This window comes from Pygocentrus nattereri, chromosome 10 (genome assembly GCF_015220715.1).
Source record: "Pygocentrus nattereri isolate fPygNat1 chromosome 10, fPygNat1.pri, whole genome shotgun sequence".
Taxonomy (NCBI): Eukaryota; Metazoa; Chordata; class Actinopteri; order Characiformes; family Serrasalmidae; genus Pygocentrus; species Pygocentrus nattereri.
In genome coordinates, this window is record NC_051220.1 from 28,253,597 (window position 1) to 28,276,728 (window position 23,132).

The window sequence follows — 23,132 nt, forward strand, 5'->3', positions numbered from 1 at the left end:
ACCCTACAGACAAGGGATCAAAACAAATAAAAATGAATTTGCAAGGCACTTTAAGAAATTAAAAGCAGCAGTTTGGGTAAACCTTGGAGAAAATGCAAATTATATATAGATTTATAGATATAGATTTATATTACAGATGTAGATAAAAATATAGATTATAGGTATAAATATAGATGGTATAAATATAGATTTGTAGATATTGAGATGTACTGTATCATGAATATAAAAAACTCCTCTTTGAATTAGTTGCTGCAAACAGACTGATAAAACATTACTCATATAATACTGAGTAGAAGTCAGAGACCGCCCTTCACTGATGGTTAAAATGATCATTAAGCACAAATTATTCATTTCTGGAGCAAGGAAAAACATAGATTTAACATAAAATTACACAGAATCCTCAAAAACGAAATATATTATTAACAGTTTCAGCACTTAATATATCCACTGTTTGCTTTTATTTGCCTTGGTCTTAGAGGATGGCTGCATTTTCTGCTTCTCATGATGCAAGTAATCCCAAAAACATCAAATGATGTTGAGGTCTGGACTCTGTGGTGGTCAGTCCACTGTTCTGAGAAAACCAGCAGCTTCTTTCTTAGATTTGTAAATGTTCTTCTTTTTTATATGTTTCCTTATCTCAGTAAGTGTTGTCTACTCACAGTGGAAGGATGTACAGAAGAACAAAAAACATGGAGTGGAGATTGATTTTCTCCTCTCTCCTGAAGATGAAAATTCTGAGTACTGTTTATTTGATTGCCATAGCTTTGGTGATCTTCAGTCAAGACTTTGACTTTGGTCAAGACTTCAGTCTTAGAAACTTCTGCTTTTTTTTTTGCTTATTTTCCTTTATTTACCTTATGCAACTGGATTATCTGATATCACAGGTGTGCAATGTCCGGCCCCAGGGCCAAATGTGGCCCACAGAGAGATTTTAATTGGCCTGTGGCTTCTGTTTTAGAGTTTTTTTTATAAGCAATTTGTTGCAGTTATTCCTTTCACCTGATGACGGCATTCAGTTTGCTTAGAGGTGGCAGACCTCCAGTCCTGTGTGTTTAAGGAGTCATCATCAAATTCTCAGAATAAATTGCCAGCAAGACGTTTGTTTCAATTAATTGCTCTACATTGTTATATTTTTGACATTTTGAAAACTTAATATTTCAATCATTTGTGAATAATATCTCAGCCATAAGGCATTTTGACATGATCCTATTTGGCCTTCTTTGAAAAATAAAAATTGGACACCCATCTTATATCTAATCCCCTCAGCAGCATCTCCTGACTATTCCATAACTTGAACTGCATGGCCGTTTTGACTGGAAATTAAGGGGGTGGTCTTTTGCACAGTACTGTATGTAAGGTGTCAAAACACCAGTCTAATCCATCCTCACACACTCCTGAATCCAAGCACAGAGCTCAGTGAAAGAGTTCGGTGCCCATGACTCATTTCAAAAGCTCTTATGATTGAGCAAAGCAGTAAATAGGTTTTTGGTAATTTTTCATGTTTGCAGAGTGGAGCTGATTGTACAGCAGTGATGTGACTGCAGCGGGGCTACACTGCTGCTTCATCCTCTCAGCACTCCTTCTCACATCAAGTCATCTAACCCACACCACCAAGCTGCACATGTTGCCTAGCAACCGGATGTGAATGGCGGGGGCAGGAGCACAAGCAGCAGAAGAGCGCAGAAGAGCACTGCAGCCACTCTGCCCTGATACACATACACACACACACACACACACACACACACATGTGCGTGCGTGCATGCGTGTGTGTGAGTGAGTGAGTGAGTGAGTGAGTGAGTGAGTGAGAGAGAGAGAGAGAGAGAGAGAGAGAGAGAGAGAGAGAATGTATGTGTATATAAATAGCAAATCAATAAGAACTGCAAACTTGAGGGGTGGGGGTGAAATAGGCATTGTTCTTATTAAAAGTCCTGCTGCTTGGACCTTGGCCAAAATGTTATGGCACCAGTGTCCATCCATCTAGTATCCCTGATTGGAGCCAGCCGCTATATGAGAAATGTAACAGCCTTTCTGGCTGTACTGAGCACTCACAGCACAAACACACTCTACAGAACCAGTACGGGTCCTGTCACAGTGATTAATCTATGGCTGCAGAAACATAAGCCCTCATGTTGAAGCGGGATCCGTGTGATCGCCAGTATGGCACAATCATACTTCTGAAGCAGCTCTGCTCTCCACTTACTATGCCTGTGATGTGGAACCAGAGGGACGCACAACCTTTGAAACAGAAACCTAACCAATCTCTCTAATGTCTGTAGAAACGATGTGAAAGAAGAGCTTTGGTCATCTGTTAAAACAATAGCTCAGTAATTTAGTCTAATGACTGTAATCAGACATGCCTGAATATGGAGCAGATAACGTCATCGAAAAAAATCAGAGTGCTCTCAAAGTGGGTACCGAGGGTCAGATGTATGTACGAGCGCAGGCACAGTGCAACATATGCCTTGATGCAACCACAATAACAACTGAATTTAATGTAGCCCTGCTGTGGTAGTTTAAAAGGTGAAGTGAAACAATGGAGCTGTCAGTAAGCTCGAGACATAACAAAAAATGCTCAGTGATGAAAAGTGTAAATGAATGAAGTTTTCTCACTAGTTTACTAGTTTGTGAAACAATAACACAGATTGCGTATCTTGCCCATTGCAGCTGCATAATGGCATTTTTTTGTGCCACATTTTCTCCAGTAAATTCAGTCTCATTGCTCAAATCTGATTTTTTTGCTCAGATTCTAACTTCAACTTGAAGAGTCTTATTCATGTAGAAAAGTGACTCAAATCTGTCGTTAACGTCAACAAACCTGTGTTCTGAAACGTGCACATCCTAATCTAAAACATCAAATGTGAGAACTATGTGCGTAACCAAGCTGAATACGAAATTAGCTGCATATCCAATATCTCCACTCACTTTTAAATCAATCCTTCCTAGTTTTACATGGCCCTCCCTCAGATATATCGTCGTTGGCCAACAAAAACTATGCATCTCCATTTTTTGTCAAATTTCTATGACATTTCAACATACCAGCTGTTTTATGGTAACCAATAGAAACCAATTGAAATGCTCCAAAATCACTTGTTATGAAACCTCTTTAGATTAACTTACATTGAAAGGTAAGAGTGTTTTTGTCTTCTACTGTAAAGTTATTATTTTGGAGAAAGTTATTTTACTTTGGACAGCAATGATATGAGAGAAGCATATTTCACATTCTCCCATGCACAGAGCTCATAAACTATGCCTTTACGCTTGTGTGTCAGTTTCGTGCATAAAATGCAGGCAGAATGCGTCCAATTTGGACATGTGTTCTCAGGCTTATGACATAAAGACCTGAGATTCTAGGTACTTCAAAAAGGGGTTAAAAACTACAAAAATAAATTTCCATGGCACTTTTTTACAAATTAAAAAGCTTTTATAGTATCATGGCTATGGATGACACATAACAGATCTTCTGTTGTGTGGTGACCTTGAAATAGCAGCCTCAGTCATCCTCATGCCCACTTCAGCAGAAGCAGAGAGCTCAGAGAAAGAGTTCCAGTGTTCATGACTCATTTTCAAAGCTCTTACAATCGAGCACTGCCATAAAGAGCCTCTAGGTGCGTTAGTGTTCGCAGAGCGAAGCTCATTCTCCAGCAGTGATCAGGGGGCTAAGCCTTTATTGTTCCATGATTGTGGACAAAGGTTCAAAAGTCACTTTAATGATTTCAGTGCAAGCTTTTATCAGGTGTTTTTAATTAATATGGCCACAAATTCTCATTTCTGCCAATTATTTCTATACATTACTACACAGCTGATGCTGATGAGCGTCATGTGTAGGGGCAAAATGAAGATATTTATCATTTTAGTGATGAATTACATCACAGTATGTCACAGTCAAAAATGTACTTTAAGAACACTCAATTGTTGAACATGTTAAGACAGCATAATTAGTTTTGTTTCTAGTGTAGCGCAGTAAGTGAAAAAATTTAATTCACATTTTTTGATAGCATTTTTTAAATGTGGCATTACTGAGGCTTTTGTGTCTGTACTAACTAACCAAACTTCAGCAAAAACAAACATCATGATGCATTTTTACCTCTACCAATGAATCAAACCTTTGAAAAACAAACATATAGCATGAAAAAGTGCTGTGATGTTTTTCCTCCACCTGTAGTGGAAGACAACTGAACAATATAAAAGAAGAAAGTTTGTGTAGTTGATTGTGGCTCACCTGAATAGATGGATGAGGCAGGTGAAGAGTAGGAGAGAGATCAGGACCTGGGGATGTTATACCTTCAATGTTCACACTGGGCTGAACCTGGATACAGAGGGAGAAAGTCTTCAAGGAAAACTGCAGGGAAATGAAGACCATGTACCAGACATAAACGCATTAGAAAGATGAAATTAGCAAAGATGATGCGTCATGTAATGTCAAATAAACATCTGTACAGCACAGAAACACCTCTGATTTATTCAGTCTGAAGAGGATGATAACGTTATCCTATTTGAATGCTCACCCACATTTAGTCTAGTAACACCACACACCGCGGTGGCTCACGTTGCCAGGACAACCAAGCTCGAGATATCTCTTACCTGTATTTGGAGCTGTGGGGTAGGTCTCCTGGGCTCAGAGTGCACTTCCAGCAGCACCGTGTTAGGCTTACAGACAGGAGGATTCACTTTAGGGGCGGTGGTGGGAGGGAGCGAGGTTATCACTGTTGCAGGTTTGTCACTAATGATGACCCGGGAGGGCAAAGGGGCTTTGCCATCAACTCTGGGCTTACCTAGAGGAATGTACACAACAGAATCATTAAGCACTATTTGAGGTGGATTGTTTTTTTATCAGTAAAGGTCCTGTAATTGTCCTGTGAGGGATCTGACTCTTCAAGCACACAAACTATCTGTGTAAACCACTAAACTTACCACAGATAGCCTGGAATAAAACATCTACTGGCACAAAACAAAACAGCAAACATTATGATGCTTAAAATGGGTCCCTTAATCAGTATTTAACACTAACATTATACAGATTTGCTCATCACTCTGTGACAGCAGACACACTGAGTGGCATAACACAATATGTGATTGGTATTCCAGTACAAAATGGCAGAATCCCAAATGATGCACTACTCAGTGAAAAGCGCCAGCCCAAGTTTGTTATTACACTACCGTCAGGTCAATCTGCCAGGTCAAGTTATACAAGTCAGCTATTACTGGGGGAAATTTGAGTTCAGCCAAATACAGAAGGCCATTCACTCTGTAATTATTATTTTCAGTCTTGTAAGATCTATGGACATTCATCAGTGTCATCAGTGATCATTTAATTCACTTAAATCCAATCCAGTTCAAACTGGCCTTTAGCTCAACTACAGACAACAAGACCTTATATAAAAATCCAGTACACTAACAGCCAGTTGGGATGCATGAACTCAGCACTAAACAAAGCCTTCAAGAGGAGGTGGGGCTTTGCTAATCACAAAAACAATCAATCTCTCTCTCAAACAAACACACACTCTCCCACCCCAAACCACTGCAGTGAGGCCCATTGTTCTGGACTCTTACACACGATACGCGTGTGGACTCTGGATATGTTCTGCCAATATGAACATGGTCTTGAAACAAACCCACCGAAGTTGTGCTCATACCTCCCCTCTGACACCGGGGAGATAGCATCACAGCACTATTTACACACCGAGACATGCAGAAAGAGGTGCTCTCACGTGAACAGGATATTAAAGACAGCCTTTTCCCTGCAACAGCTGGAGCTCATACACACCTCCCCGTTACTTTACCCCAGAGAGGTCATAAAGGACATCCACACGACTCACACACACTGTTTCAATCCGAACATACAGATGCACACGTTCAAGCACATCTGCCAGGCTGGGAGTCCAGCCCAGCTGCATGACTGGCATATGTTCAGCAAGGGGGACAAGGAGACAAAGAGGTTCAGCCAGGGTGTGCTAGCAGAACTAGCCGGATTTCTGGCTATCCTCTCGGCAGGTTAGCGGTCATGCATTTGCTCGGCCGTGCCATATTAACGGCCAACAAGGAAGCGCACATTTGCATAAATCTGCTGCGGGCTCAGCAATCTGTTTTTCCAGCCCTCTGCATGGAGCTGGGCAAAACACAGCGTAGCTTTATGATTTCCATAATTTGGCTGAAGGGCATCCAAACGGTGGCTCAGGAGCAAGAGGCTCTGACTCATCTGGAACGCACAAATATTTCTGATAGGAAACATGTGGGCTGAGTTGTATAACCGCCAGTTTAGAAAAAAAAAAGTTAAGAGGCAAGAAAACTAATTTGCATTCCTGCATCTCAGGAGTAAGGGAAAGTGGAAAATGAAACTGTAATGGACAGATAATCATAATGACAGACAATAAAAGGGCAGATATGCAGGCTATTATGGACTACTGAAAACAAGCTAGATAAACCATAAGGCACGAATGTGAAGAAGAAATGCAGGCAAACAAGAAATCTGAATACCTGAAATACTGACAGAAGACAACATAACGATCTATTTAGATCAGTTAACCTGGTCAATCATGGATCATGTTACAGAGCCAAGTGGTTAGTTTTCTGATGCAGAAATGGTTGGCAACAATGCTACAGGAGGCTACAACACTGCTGGTTTGGTCATACTAATACAACAATGTGCCAAAACATTATAACTACCTACTTGCTGTTCCATCAAAACTGCTCCAAACTATGAGGCTTGGACTCTACTAGATTAATGATATGATCATCATGCACTATAAGGCAATTTTAGCTGTTTCTATTTCTACAATAAGTAATCTGTTTTTGTCCAAAGGCTTTGCTGACAATGAAATCTTCAAATGCAAAGTTGCAAATGCACAATCGGCCCCCAATCACCCTGTGGGAAAGCTGCTATCAGTAGAGGCTGATTTGACAAGAAAATTCTCCAAACTGCCATGTGGAACTTCATAAGCAGATTTGTGGGGAGCTGCCTGCCATACTTGGCCGGTGTCTGAAACTCGGGGCAGTTTGCGGATGTGCCTGCCTTAACAGCTGCTGTAGATGAAAGCCTCTCCGTGCTTCCCTGGGGGCCTCTGCCAATCCCACTGTCCTCTCCGGGGAGCTGCCGAGCTGAGAAAATAGGGCAGCTCTAAACTGCAGCCCTACAGAGTGTCACTGAGAGGCACACGGGGGCCAGGCCAAACCTGCTCCCCTCACACTCACAGCCACACTACACACACTGTAGCACAGTCTGCAAAGTTATTAACGAGTCTGGAACTTTCCGCCAGGGCTTCTCTCAAGATACACACACAGGCACACAGAAGCGCACACAAACACATGCACACACACACACACACACACACACACACACACACAGGCACAATGTGATGTGAAATAGGACAACCACCAGGGCTGAAGTGAACAGACCGCTCTGAAGTGTCTGAAGTGGCATGTGATTAAACCACCCCAGGGAACTTCCAGCCTGAAACATCAGCCAGATTGGTAACAAGCTCCTGATATGCTGTAAGTGCCCTCTGCAGAATGCGGATTATTAGAACAGATATCCAGATATACCCCCTCTCTGCAGGAATGGATAAGTAAAGCTCACAGACAACTACAGCTTCAGCAATGAGGTCTGGTAGGAGCTAAAAGCTTAAGAAAGCTGAATATAGCTCAGCTATTTCATTAAATCAATATTTTGGTGACAAATCATAGTTACAAAATTTTTGCACATGAAGCCTGTCAAATGAAATTGCAAAGTACAAGGCTAATTTATCATTTACCTGCCTCGAACATTCTCAGGTTGTTAGCCAACCCAAAAAATTATCTGTAAAAATGGCAACAAATTTATTGCATAGGACAAACAGCAGTAAAAGCCATGACGACATTAGCCAAATTTGAAAATATTAAATCCTGAACTATAATGCAAAGGCATTAAATGCCAAAACGCTTCAAAACTAATGAAAGAAATTTAAGATACCAAACATGTCTTACCTGATTAACTACATTTCAGGTGAGGGGAAAGTTGTGTAAATTTCACTATTGCTTTGATTTAAACTGCCTTACTTGCCTCAAACCGTGTTAGATTATTAAGCCAAAATTAACAGAGTACATTTGGCGTGAGGCGTAAAACTGTAAATTAGATTTTTGCTGCCTATCTAGGTTTAATCAATTCTGATTTACATTAGAAAGACAGTGCTAGAACCTGCAAACCAAACTTGGGTAAAATTAATTGAAAGCATTACTGCAAAGAAATATTTTGCGGAACAATGAAGAGGACCACCTTTTTTGACCTGTTTATCTACCTACTCAAACTGCTGCCTCTTTACATGCCAATATACACACACAAAGAGCAGCCATTCCCATTTCCAACATCTCATATGAAGGTCCATCTGGATTAGGACGTGTGGCTGTGTAAAGGAGGGAAACCTGTTCTTCAGACAGTGCAGGATGTGTTTCTCTCACTCTGATGACAGCTACTGCATTGCAGATGTGATTAGAGGTGGTTTTGTTCATCCTGCCGCATCCCAGAGCATAGGTCAGCTCTGCTGCCAAGCAATAACATGCAAAATGGCCTCGTGCTGTTCAAGTGACATTACTTGCCATCTGACTCCATTTCTGATACCGTGCTTCATTAGAAGCACTGCATCACCACTGCATTATAGGAGCTGTACACTGAAGGTTTAACAGAGAGGCATGTTTCAGTGCAGTCAGAACCAAACTAGTGTGCTATTTTAACCCTAGAGGCCAGAGGCCTTGCAATGGAAAAAAGGAGAACACTATCAAATAATGGTAATGCAAGTGTTTTCAGTTGGCTGTTTGCTGTTACTGCGCCAACTCTGGTTTGTAAAGCAGATAAATGCTTTTAAACATGTGGTTGGCCTGGCTAATAAGCGCAACTGCCTCTGTCAGTACAAGGTCAGTCATAAGACGTAGCTCATGGTGATTTGAACTGGGGAAATGAGAGTGGAATAGAGGGCATTAAAGTCCCTGACAGTGAAGTGATTAAAATAGTGCAGCGTAGGGAGGGAGGCTTTAGAGGAGCAAAGACTCAGCCATAATTAAGAGCTAAACTCACACAGCTAAAATGTCTGTCTAATTAAGTCCATTCTTTAATGCTGCTGTGTGCTCAGTGTCAGCCATAAGAAGGGCAGCTTTACAGTGGCAGCATGTGGGGGCTGTCTGGGTCAAGCTGGAATACACTACTTTATTGTGGGGTGGACAGAAGTCCATGATGGCACTGCACTTTGCAAACAGCTAGAACAGCTGTTAATGTAGTGTCATTAAGAGGCAGAGATACATGCAATGACCCACAGCCGGTTAATGCAGTATCGATGAAGCGCATGCCTGCTGAAAAATCGCACAAATGAGCATTGTTCAATTTCTTAAATGTCTCTGCTGAAATGACACTGCAAGGCCATGCTATTAAGTCTAAATCTAAAGACATTAACTTTAGAACTTAAGAAGTCTGGGAGCAATAAGTAGTTGAAGCAGTTATGTGACTGAAGCCATCGGCTGAATCACTGACAATTTTCATCTTTTTTTGCCAATTTGAAAATGTGCAGAAAAATCCTAGATGGAAAAGACTAAATTAAAATTTAAAAAAAGAATTAAATATTGCCTAAATGGTTAATCAATAAAGGAGAAACATGAAAAATGGTGATGCAAACAGATTTTTTAAACAAGCAGTGAGTTAGTGGGAACAAAAGTATTTGGGACTATGTCCCATCAGAACTGTTTGCCCTGGTCATGTTCTCAGGGATTTGGTGGGCAATGGCAAAGTGGGACAGTGACTTCAGACCTCATTAAATGGGCCACTGCTCACTTCACATGGTGTCTCCAAACTGTGAGGGCTAGAGCGATATACATCAGAAAGAGGGTTGTCAAAACTGCTCTACCAAGAGCTAATAAAGGTTCAAATCCTTTTGTTATCTATAACTTATATTCATTGTACATGCCTTACACCGTAATTGAGACACTTGTCACAAGCATATCACAAATTTGCACAAAACAGTAACTTACAGAAACATGGATTAACCACCATTTCCACAGTTGAATGGAAATTATACAGAGGGGTATCAATCAGCCACTGATTGTGCAAGTTCTCCTACTTAGAAAGATGAGAGAGGTCTGTAATTTTCATCATAGGTACACTTCAACTATGAGAGACAAAATGAGAAAAACAAAAAAAAAAGGAAATCACATTGTAGGATTTTTAAAGAATTTATTTGTAAATTATGGTGGAAAATAAGTATTTGGTCAATAACAAAAGTTCAACTCAATACTTTGTAACATAACCTTTGTTGGATATGACAGAAGTGAAACATTTCCTGTAAGTCTTCACCAGGTTTGCACACGCTGTAGCTGGTATTTTGGCCCATTCCTCCATGCAGATCTCCTCTAGAGCAGTGATGTTTTGGGGCTGTTGCTGGGCAACACGGACTTTCAACTCCCTCCACTAATTTTCTATGGGGTTGAGATCTGGAGACTGGCTGGGCCACTCCAGGACCTTGAAATGCTTTTTATGGAGCCACTCCTTCATTGCCCAAGTGGTGTGTTTGGGATCATTGTCATGCTGGAAGACCCAGCCATGTTCTATCTTCAATGCTCTCACTGATGGAAGGAGGTTTTGGCTTAAAATCTCATGATACAAGGCCCTGTTCATTCTTCCCTTAACACGGATCAGTCGTCCTGTCCCCTTTGCAGAAAAACAGCCCCAAAGCATGATGTTTCCACCCCCATGCTTCACAGTAGGCATGGTGTTCTTGGGATGCAACTCAGCATTCTTCTTCCTCCAAACATGACGAGTTGACTTTTTACCAAAAAGTTCTATTTTGGATTTGGATTTGAGTCCCTCTCGGCGTAGTGTGTTACTGATGGTAGCCTTTGTTACTTTGGTCCCAGCTCTCTGCAGGTCATTCATCAGGTCCCTCTGTGCAGTTCTGGGATTTTTGCTCACCGTTCTCATGATCATTTTGACACCACGGGATGAGATCTTGCGTGGACCCCAGATCGAGGGAGATTATCAATGGTCTTGTATGTCTTCCATTTTCTTAAAATTGCTCCCACAGTTGATTTATTCACACCAACCTACTTGCCTATTGTAGAGTCACTCTTCCCAGCCTGGTGCAGGTCTACAATTTTCTTCCTGGTGTCCTTCGGCAGCTCTTTGGTCTTGGCCATGGTTGAGTTTGGAGTCTGACTGTTTGAGGCTGTGGACAGGTGTCTTTTATACAGATAACAAGGTCAAACAGGTGCCATTAATACAGGTAACGAGTGGAGGACAGAGGAGCTTCTTAAAGAAGTTGTTACAGGTCTAGGAGAGCCAGAAATCTTGCTTGTTTGTGGGTGACCAAATACTTATTTTCCACCATAATTAACAAATAAATTCTTTAAAAATCCTACAATGTGATTTCCTGAATTTTTTTTTCTCATTTTGTCTCTTATAGTTGAAGTGTACCTATGATGAAAATTACAGACCTCTCTCATCTTTCTAAGTAGGAGAACTTGCACAATCAGTGGCTGACTAAATACTTTTTTGCCCCACTGTATGTGTTAATGCATACTTGTGTCTTACTTGTAGTGAGTGCATATAGTTGCAGATGGGCTCTGGAGTGGTTATAGGGTCTGGAGTGGGCTTACCCAGTGGGATGGCCATAGGGATGAGGAAGCCCTGCAGAGGACATCCAGGCTGCTGCTGCTGCTGTTGGACAGGGCCACTGGGACTGAACAGGTATTGGGGCTCAGAGACTCCAGGCTGCAGCAGAGATGACACATCATGAGCTCCAGACATGCTAGTCTGGGTCTTAGAGGACTTCATCTTCACGCCTACAATAAAGGGAATGGAAGTGAAAGAGGCGGTAAGGTTGTGCTACTATACTACACATTATAAAAGAGAAAATGAAAGAGGGTCTTTGTGAACAGAATTTCTGACAACTTAATTGCATGGCTTTACTCATCACTTCCTTCTTTTGAAGACATTTGCGGAGGAGCCAAAAATGAGGGACACTATTATGGGTGTAAAAATGCACTGATGCACTGTGATGTATACATGCAAAACTGGCAAATCAACTGCATTTTGGAATGTCAGAAACGGACATAATATTTTTTGATCTTTTTAATGAAGTGCATTACTGTGCAAAAGTAATGACTGCTCTTTCAGTTATTACATTTCTAGCCAAAACAAGCACCAAGTAAATTATTTTTCAGCATCAGGAAAAAAAAATACAGATGGCGCAATAATTAAACAATTTTTTTCTGTATTTAGTGTATCCACATTTTAGCTTCCACTCTTTTAAAGAGACTTGCTTTTAGGAAGATTTTTCCACATCTCTGAAGTTCAGTCTTGGAAGTTGGTTGCATTTTCTGCTTGTTATGATCCAAGTAATCCCAATTTCAAATGTGAGTTCTACTGTTCTGATGCAAAATTTCTTCTTTTTCTGTTTCCTTTTCTCAGTAAACATTTTAATAACTGTTTGAACAGCAGTTTTGGAAGCTCATGTTTTTATGTGTCTTTATTCTGTGTACATTATTATTTACACAGTAGCCTGTGCTGTATTTTTTCAAAAACAATTCTAAATTGTAACAAAATAATTGTAGTAAAACTTGACAATTATTGATTGAATAATTTGCTAAAGAATCATAACTGAATCAAGTAATGAAGAGATATACGTTTCTAGACATCTCAAAACTCTTGTGGCTGAATGCTGGAGCAGTGCGGGATTTGTGGCCAGTCCAGAGCTCAGTATGCTCACTGCAGTGAACATGCCTTACCTTTAACGCTTTCGATCACTTTAGGACGCAGGCTTTTGGATTTTGGAATGGGAGAACTAAAGCGGAGGTAGGGTCCCTTCTTCAGTGTACGTCTATGTCCCTCGTACAGGGCCTTCCCATAAATCTTCGCCAAATATTCCTCATCACCCTCAGACCTCAGCACCACCGACTGGGACAGAAGGAACATGCATTCAACCATACCAAATCATCAGCTTCAAAGAAAATTCAAAAAAGCATACTAAATGTCCTTCTTTGCACTTAAGTTTATTAAGAGAAAATAAGCAGAAACCAACCCGCAGCAAATAAATAAATAAAAGCCCATCTTATGTCAAGCCCTTAGTGTCAACATCCAAATTGCTCTTCACTTCCCTTTGTTATGTAGGTATTTGTTTTGCCCGGCTGTCAGCATTCATGACAGCGTTTTTTGTTGGGCAATAAAAAAACCTTGCACTTTACACGGCAACCACTCAGTCAGCCACGGGAGATGTTGCTAGGCTGGGTGTGTTTTACACCGACACTAGGAAACATGTGCAGCCACTAGCGCAGAGCAGGCCCAGGCCAAACACAGATAAGCAGCACTGCCTCTTGTCTGCTCACTCTTATTTATAGCAAATCGATGTGGGAGGCAACATATGGGCACTGAGAACTCCTCATTTAGTTAAAGTGCAGCAGAGACAGTGCAGGGTCCTGAGGTATTGTGTTTGCATCCAGATGGGCAGATTACACAGTGTTGCGAGTGTAGCTTCCATGTTGCTGTCTGGATGCGTCGATAAGTAAAGCACATACACAGCAATGAACTGCAACAAATAGGCACAAAAAAGCCAAACCACTGTCAGATTAAAACTGATAAGATGGTTATTGCAGCAAAAAGGTACAATGACCCTTACCGCGCTGCATTCATACTATTAAACAGTGGTGTCAAAGTTAATGCGTTAATAAAGCTTTAAAACAATAATATTAATTATTATATATTAATATTATAAAAATTATTAATGTCACAACTTATTTTTAACACTGTTAACACATTTTCCTAGTTTGACCTTTTAAACCATCCACAGTTCCACCCTGAAGCCCAGCTCCTCAAACACTATAGGTACACTATAGGTTGCCATAACTGCAGGCCTCTCTTCCAATTGCAGGAGCAATAGAAAATCTACAATGACCTATGTTGCGTGATAAATTATTAATGCCACTCATTTTTAAAGCTGATAACGCATGTTCGTAGTTTGAACATTCAAACCACCGATAGCTCCACACTGAAGCCCAGCTGCTCACAAGTTGCATGTTGCTATGACTGTGTGACTGTAGCCTTCATATTTAAGTACAGCTTTTATAGGACAAGAAGTTCCATTAATGGCTCTTTAAAAAACATTACAACAAAGTTATTTCTAGCTGTTGTCATGCCATGACATGAATTTGTTAATCACCAAAGTACAGGCCATCTTAAGCATGTAAATCACATCGTTGATGATGGCAATATCAGTAATATCAATCAGCAGTGGAGGATGCTTTTGGCAGGCTATGCTGGACAGCGATCAAGGAAGAACTTTAGATAAACCAACGAGTAGTAAACTTCTAAAAGCTATAGCAAAATGGAAAGCTCTAGTTAACCTCAAGAGACTACTTTAACAAGTATACACAAGCTTTATAAATGAGAACAAAGGCTAGAGGTTACAATGATAGAGAAGTTGAGATCACTGATTGTATCTAAAATACAAATTACATACATTTATTGTTTGAAATATGCAGCCACTGTTACTTTTATCTGCGTATCTGCGGTGAAAACTGAAAAATTTGTTTTCCCTGGGCTCACCTGATTTCCATGTTCAGGATTCATCTTGGTGATATTACAACAGTATGACTTATTTTAAATTTACAAAATTATATTTAGTTTTTCTGAGGCTTGATTAGTTATAACAGTTTGAATGCACCATTAATGTTATTCAACATTTCACATACGCACTTTTAGTTGCACTAAATCCAATTAAACACTTTTTAATAAAAACATGCAGCCGGTCAGTGTTCTTTAAGTACTGATGATATGGAAGGGAAATAAAAAAATTTATTGTCTTTATTGTGATAAGTTACATTACAATATGCTTTTCTGAGAACACCGTGGACCTAGTCAGTAATAAAAAAATTCTTCCCAACTGCATGCTTAAGCACAAAGAGAGCACAATTAGTACTATTAAATAGACTTACTACAGTACAGTCTGTGAAGTGTTAAATACAGATCATTGTATTTATATTTTTTCATAGTATTTTTGAATGTTTAACTACTTTGTCATAATGGTACAGTCACATGTTGGTTTATTGTGGAAACTGAAGTACTGTGCTATTACATTTTTGACATATCGTCCAGCTGATGATATCGACAATATGAAAAGCATACTGTGACATATCACAGTACAACAAAAATATTGTCATATTATCTATTCCTATATGAACCCTATTATAACAAACATGCTACTGAAATATTATCAAATGTTTAAAATATATATATATATTTCTTTAGGGTCACGTTTTTGCCAAAAAGAGAAATATCATTATTTGTGATTAGCTACACAAAATGATACTGTTACTCACAATCAATCATTTTAATTGTTTGACAGCCCTACTATTAACCTATAATTTTGCTCAGTTCCCACTGGGACCAATACGTTTTAACGACAGACTGTGCAGAATACATTATGACACACTGCCTGAGCAATATGTTCCATCGAGTGCTGCGACGTCTACTGGTATTTGTTACAGACAAGTAGCACTACATATGATTTCACTAATTAGATTCCCTTCTTTGCTAGTGAGAAGAGCTCATTAGTGAAATCAGGTGATGATGCATCAAGTTGAGTGTTTGTGATGCATTGTGTGGCCATGGCACTGAGAGCGATGGTACCAACACACTCACCGCCTGTGGCTGCGGCTCAGCTTTGTTTCTGAGAGAGGAGTTGAGTTGCTGGCTGGATGGCTGTGTGCTCGCTGCCTGTGTTCTAATAGACTCTCTCTGAGTGTGGGTTCTTCTTGCTGCTACTGCAGCTGCTCTTTTCCCCTCTCTTTCCACCTTTCCGACCCCCTTTCCAACCCCAGCTGTGCTCATGTTACTGCTGCCCTGGTCTCGCTGCGCTGAGGCCGCTGCTGCCCTGCTGCCTCTTTCCACGATTCTTAACCATGCATTGGAGCCTGGGTGCACTAGTTCATCCTGGCACATGGGGAGAAAAGACGACAGCACTTTATTTCACAGTCCAGTAAATGCCTAATTATTAATAGTCAAGTACGAAGTAATACAAGTAATGTTTGGTACAGATATTGCAGGCTGGATAGTACATAGCACTACCAGATATGTATAGTAGTGTCTGGCGCTACAATACAATAATTACAGTGAGAAACCTCCCTTTTGTTTATTTAATTTCCAGTCAAAACACCCATTAAGTACAAGTTAAAAGTTATTCTTTTTTACTGTCAGGAAAAAAGCAGAAAACATGTTTAACAAAAACATTACACAAGAGTATCAAAATATAACATTTTTCTCAGTATTTAGTGAGTTTACCTTTTGCCTATATACATCCACTACACATCCTTTCAGACTCATAGTGTTAAGTTGTCGAGTTATAGTGGATAGATGGATCTGTGGATTTTTCATCTTAAAGAAGAAAGTAAAACTTTTGCCTCTGCTTGTCTACGTGACAGTTTCAGTGCTCAACCTTGCATGGTTGTAAGGTGTGCCATTTTCTCTCTCTCTCTCTCTCTCTGTGTTCGTGTGTCCATTTGTGTGGTATTAAATGATTAATAGAAAGTTATGTTTGAGTTGAGCTTTACCTGAATCTCCTTGCTCAGTGTGTTGATCCAGGCATCAACAGTCTTCTTTACTCTCAGCTCCTCGCTGGCATCCCTGCAGGGCAGGACACAGGCCAGGCCTTCAGTATTCAGAGGCAACGCTCACATATCCTCACTCACATGGTTTTATTTTTCACCACAACAAGCATTCAGGTAAAAATCACCCTCAGCAGAACAATTGTCTCGGCTAGCTGAACATTTATCAAGTCAGTGTTGCACCACTCTGGGCACTGTCTTTTTTGCTTTCTTGCTTTTCTGTAAAAAAAAAAAGGCCAGAAAGAAGTTCTAAAAAATACAAGCTATTTTGGTTAACTTTGGGCATAAACACAACACATAGAGCAGCCAATTAGCCCCTTCATACATTCGGTTCACGAGCGTTGGAGATGACAATACTGCATTAATCACAATGAGGAGTGATATCTGTGGGCAGAGCTAATCTAAATGTGCCATATATCTTTTAGAGACACCCAAGATGCTCTAGCAACCCCTTTACAGCACACATTATGCTAATGCCCTGCTGTCTGCTGGCCTGTTAGCCTGTCTCTGCATCACTTATTGCAGTGAATAAATCACAGAGACTGAGGGGGAGAGAGAGAGTGACACACTCCATCCAAATGCTGCTCTCTCCCACTCACTCTGCATGTGGAGGAGACTGCGCCAACAACCATCCAGCATGAAGTGTTCCCTTTCCTCTTTTGCACTGGCTCTTCTTCATTCTTCCTCTTTCTCCTCCTTTCTGTCTCCACATGCGATTCAGGAAGTGAGCGCTTAATGCTGAAAGGAACACAAGGATGGAAATTGGGACTGTGCCATGACAGACACTCTCACATACACCCACACTCTCCAGTGTGGCTAGGGAAGCCCACTATTGGATCTGAGTGGTTCATTTGGATGCCAGGTGAACAGGACTGGGCAGAACAGACAGATTCAGAAAGTGTGCCAGAATAAAGAAACAAACAGCTGGCCATAGAGCACACATCACACTACAGAGCCTCTAACATCCACTATCAACCTCTAGAAATACTCCACACACTGGTGAGTCTGATCAAACACATGTACACCTTCCATCCGAAGTCTGGGGACACTTTGTCTTCTTTTGAAATTGGGTTTTTGTGCTGTTACTTTTAAGTACAAATTAGAATAAAAGAATAAACCACACAGTTCATATAAGATATTCTAATCTTCCAGTTAATACTACAGTAAAACAGTAGTAACAGACAATGACATCAGAATCTCATCGGTAGACAACTACAGCACATCAGACAGATGTTTATTTTTGACTGTTATTTCAAATCAATATTTGATTATATCTTAGTTGTACTCCAGAAGATGCTAGGCTACTGTGGCCAGATGTTCATAAAATGTATGCATTGGCATCAACCCACAGTTCCCATATTAGCGCATCCCTAATTTTTAGCATGTGCGTAATGTGACCGTCTGGACTGATGTTTTTATGGCCTACGTTTTTTAACGTGCCTAATTTTGGCTTTTGATCAAATTTGAACTCCCTGCTGACCTGGATACAAGATCCTTTAAAATTATGCAGTGAAATCACTTAATTAGTGATATGGGGATAGTGATAAAGACTCTTAACTGAGAGTTTCTTGGGTTTTTTTTTTTTTGTGGCCTACTTATGTAAAATAACCATTTTATATAAGTGTGAAAGCACTATGATTTCATATTTTTGTAACGCAGCACAGAAGCCTGCTCTTATCTCTTAGTTCTGAATGTGCTGTGTCTACTAACACAAAGTGAAAGCTTCACGGCCATTCGTAAAGCAGAGCATTTCCGCAATAGTTTCATTTTTAACTATTTGACTTGTGAGTGAAAAGCATAACAAAAGGTGAAAGCTTCTGGTGCTATGCTGCTCGAAGTAAGTGGCAAAAAGTAGACTTGAAGATTAATAGACTCTTACTCATAAATGCCTGTTAGGTACTGCAAACAGTTTAAGTACCAACGCTGCAGATATGAAAATGATCATCACTTAGGCCACTCTACGACAGTGCTGTAAGTAGAAACTAAGGTTTGGAACTGGATTGGGCTTAATCTAGCTGAGATCTAATTCATTACGGTATGCCTGGTTCAGCATGATTCCAATCCTTTGGATCATAAAGGGACACCCCTACATAAAACAGGTATTTACTAATACTCTGTGTATATACTATGTTTAGACAGTTTTCTACATCTAAAAGTACATCCTGAAACTTTTTTTGGCTAATAAGTGCCTTGAACACATGAAAAGTTTGAGTGCTGATGAGGGCTGACACCCCAACAAAGGAATAAAATGTGCAGCGTTCGACATCATTCCAAAAATAATACTGTCACATTATTATTATTACGTTTCATGTTAATAATATCGTCACAAATATTTACACATGCAGGGTTCAATGGTTGTCCAGTTGCTATTGGAAAACCAATTTTAGGCCATCTGTAAATGTTTCCTGGCCTCTGCTTGACCCCGAGGCAACTTTTTTTTTTAACTAATAGAACTGTGGAGTCAATATTGTGTCCATTTCTTAGGATAATCCACAAGGTGACACCAATGCGACATCAAAGTAAAAGAAAAGAATTTTGACGCTAATGGTTTTGGCATTTTTAAGGACGGGAAAATTATTGTGCAAGCCACGTACAAATCAAGTGTTGTTTTTTATAAAACCAGAGATAAGACTGTTTTTAGCATCACTGGGGTGCTGTTACCGTAGTAACGGTTAACAGTCACCAGGCACAGACCTAAGCTGGGTGATACTGTTTTCCTCAAAGATGGAGAAAAAAAAACCTTTGTTTTTATTGTTCATAATGCAAATCAATACAGAAAATATACACAAATTACACTGGCAATTAAAAACATCTTGTGTACACATACAGCCTTGCTCAGCTGGCTGTGGAGGTTCATTGATCCCCTTTCTCTTTCTTCCCAAAAGTAGCCCTCCATTCTGCCTCCCACCTCATGTCATATGATAAGCCCTCCACCCACACAAACATATATGCTCTTGTAAAAAGATTTTAGCTCCATCAAAGACCTGTCTATGTGCTGCAGTGTTGCTCTGTCTCTTGTCAAGTGTCTGCAGTGTGATGGATTCCCCTAATCAGATGATGCTTGAAGACACTCGTGATTCCAAATGGAGCACAATTGATCTGAGCGCTTGAAATGACCTTCAATTAACCCTATGGGCTGCTCGTCTTTTACACCGCCGTGTTCCAGCTGAGGCCGTTTTAAGCTCTTATTATGCCGAATATTTGAGCTCCTCAGTTTGGGATTGAAGAAATAAAAGGTGGAAAATGAGCTATAAAGAGTTTTCAGCGCAATGATGCATTCACATTTTGAATTTCACATTTTGAAATGAAAAATATAATGACTGCACAAAAGGAGCGAGAATAAAACGATCTAAAGTAACTGCACTCTTAGACTTCCAAAAAATGTAGATGTGTTTATAATTATTTGCTAACTATGCCAGAAGCCAAGGCACAGTTCAGGGAGTCTGAAATGCACTGTACTCAGTGATAGATGCTCATTAAGATGTCTCAATTGTTCTGTGAATTGCAAAGAATTATTAGAGATCAGTGTGTGCATCTTCCTGATTTGCCTGCTGCTCTTGACCAACTTCAAATTATGAAACAAGCCTCGATCACTCAATAAAGAGATTCAGCTGTAGAAGACGTGTAAATCAGAAAGAAAAAGTTTTTCAAATGAAAGACTTTGATGAAGCGATTAAAAAGAGTGATAAACTTCTGGTGCTCAGCAGAAGATGGGACATCAGTTGGGAAGTCAACAGCAGATCCTGGCCTGGTTAATAACTGTAATTACCACAAGAATAAAGCAACAACTCAAGGGAGAGTTAACACAAGTGGGAAACAGCTAATGGAATAATCAGAGGGTTCTTTAATCGTCAAGTTATACCAGGTGTCCTCTGCCTTCCTACTTCCATCTTCCCAAGAGAAACACATGCCATTAAATGTCACCAAATGCAAGAACTAAATAACATGGAGAACAGAAAAAGATCAGAGACAGCAAAGAAATATATCAGAATGGCAAGCAGTAAGAACAGCAAAGCTCAAGAAGAGTCACCAAACCATAGCCAAGAAGTAAACCGAAAAGGTGGTCTCGCCCATCTGTTGAATTATGCACCATGCTCCATGTGATTTTCAACACAGACGGTAGATATAATTACAAAGTAATTCAAAGTTGGATAGTGCTAATTTTTATTCCAGAGAAAGGTGGGCTACAACTTTTTAGCCATGAAACATGATGAAGTAAAGGTTGGGAACTTTCAGGTTTGCAAATGGCTTCATTAATAATTCAGTGAAATGGATGGCAGGGATAAAATCCTACTTCAGCCTCGTTTTGCAATGTCAGAAAGCCAAATGAATGAATCCATCAAGCCAGGCACATAAGGCGTGACGAGAAATGCTTCCTCTACAGCGTGGAAGATGGCAGGGCGGAACCCGCAAGGAGGAGAGTGAGTACGTGCAAGCAGTGTCTGGCTTCTCCATCCGTGCGACCTTTCAGCAGAGTAAAAGATCAAAGCCATTACAGCAGGGAGCGGCAGCCGCATCAATCAGCATGTTTGTGTTTTCATGCTTGCACGTTAGGAGCAGAGCTGATTGTGCTTGCCATTTTGGAGACAATTATCATTGGGGCTGACATTTTTAACAGAGGGTTTGGATACCAGGCTGGGTTTGAGAGGTGTCAGAGGAGAGCCACCAAGCCAAAAAGAAGACCCCACAGATGTTTAGCCATGGTGAGGCCCAAAAGTTCCAAATAAAGTCTGCTCTAAGCACACCAAATGGCTAAAAGATCCCTCAGTTCATCTTGCATCATTCAGCATTCTACTAAGGTACACAGATTGCCTGACAGACATCTGGTACACCTAGTTTTTCAGAAATGTTTTTTACATTTTCTTTATAAGTTTATAGCAAATTAACATATTGAAGGGTTTATTTTGATGAAAACAAATTCACAAGTAAATAAAGGCTAATAAAAATAAAGAAATGGAGAAAACACAACAATTAAAAAGTCCTTTGCACACATTTTCTTTATACGAAGCATCATTTTCTCTAAGCATTCATGACTATATGTATGAAGTAAATGTGTGCAACAGCTATATCTAAGGGCAGGGGAAGACCAAAAAAAATGGCTACTAAGGCCACCAAGCCAAAGAATCTTATGGCTAAAACTAAGAATGTGTGGCCAGTATTATAGAAATATCTTCATTATAAACACAATGAACAAGTATGTTTTAGTATCATCAGTACCAAAAACAAGCGTTGCTTTGAAACAGGAAATATTTATTAAAAACATTAATAAGAATATTGCCGTCGGTGGTTCATCTGCTGAGCTGGTCCGCTCTGCTGTCACCTGCTCTTATATTTAATTAAATACCGTTTAGCTACTGAAGTGATAGCCTCTTGGTGTAACATCAGTTTATTTAACACTATTATATATTTAAGACCTTGTTTCACACAGTGACACTTGCAAATTCCAGTCAACAGAACAGCATCGATGATGTCAGGTGGACAAGCTTGGCAAGGGGGTCAACCAGCGTCATTACAACACCATCAAATATCACAGTGGTTACACCTAACAAATTCCTAGAAATGTGATTTGTCTGATTTGATTAGTTCTCAATCAAACAGGTTTCTTAAAAGGGAAAGACACACAAAACAGGCAAGTCGCCACTCTGGCTACAGGCTCTGCATTTTCAGTTGCCAAAATACAGCAATTGAAATGTCCACCACTGACTAAGAGTTTTTTGATGAATATATAATCCACATATTGGTCTGACATGGTTCATCTTTAATATGTTAAATGGACACTCAGGCCAAAACAAAAAATGTAATTTTTTCCATTTCTACAGCTGTTGAAAGCACGCCAACTCACATATACTGGTATGTGGAATGAGATGTTAGACAGAGGTTTAACCACAAGAAACCTTGTATCTTGAAGTAGCAAGTGAGTCTTAAAAACTGCTTTGAGGGATGTTTGAAATGTAATTTTTTCCTACACTAGCAGGCTAATGCAGAAGGAAGCCAGACAGCTAACATAAGGGCTTGGAAGCCAAAAATCATGTCTCTCTTTATTAGGCTCTATAACAGTTTCACATCAGTGGATTTCTTTATTCTCGTGAGGGATTTCTGTTATATGGTGTGTGACATTTGGGTAATGCATGCTGGGTTATGTAGTAAAAGGAGAGTGAAGAACAAAAACACAAAAAAGATATGAAACCACACTGTTACCCGACAAAAGTGGCACCTAATAAAGGCAAAATTCACTGCTGCAGAATGTGTGTTCACTGTGATCTTCCCATGCTTACACACTGATAGAGCTCTCAGCCACAGGAGAGCCAGTGGGTACCATTACCACCCCTCCCCTCTCTCCCCTCCTCAGTATCATCAGCAGCAGACAGCAGTCCTGGGGCAGCCTTCTCCATTTCAGTTTTTAAACTGCTGCTTTAGCACTCCGCCGGCTGCTCCGGCTCTCCTCCAGCAGCTCACACTGAATCCGCCTCTCGCCGCATCACAAACCATTAGCGGCAGCACGCCTGGGGGAGCCGGCCTAATGT

At 40.2% G+C, this 23,132-nt stretch overlaps 1 protein-coding gene across 8 annotated transcripts in view; it reads right to left on the reverse strand.

Annotated features, from left to right (window-relative positions):
- kiaa0586 (KIAA0586 ortholog) overlaps nucleotides 1-23,132 on the reverse strand; it is a 131,089-nt gene that overhangs the window by 54,831 nt on the left and 53,126 nt on the right. For all 8 annotated transcript variants that reach the window (XM_017699852.2, XM_017699846.2, XM_017699848.2 and 5 more), the window contains 6 exons: nucleotides 16,555-16,627; nucleotides 15,647-15,937; nucleotides 12,739-12,907; nucleotides 11,608-11,793; nucleotides 4,582-4,772; nucleotides 4,220-4,306 (listed from right to left, as the gene is read on the reverse strand). In XM_017699852.2, coding sequence (XP_017555341.1) covers nucleotides 4,220-4,306; nucleotides 4,582-4,772; nucleotides 11,608-11,793; nucleotides 12,739-12,907; nucleotides 15,647-15,937; nucleotides 16,555-16,627 — 997 coding nt within the window. The remainder of the gene's footprint in view (nucleotides 1-4,219; nucleotides 4,307-4,581; nucleotides 4,773-11,607; nucleotides 11,794-12,738; nucleotides 12,908-15,646; nucleotides 15,938-16,554; nucleotides 16,628-23,132) is intronic.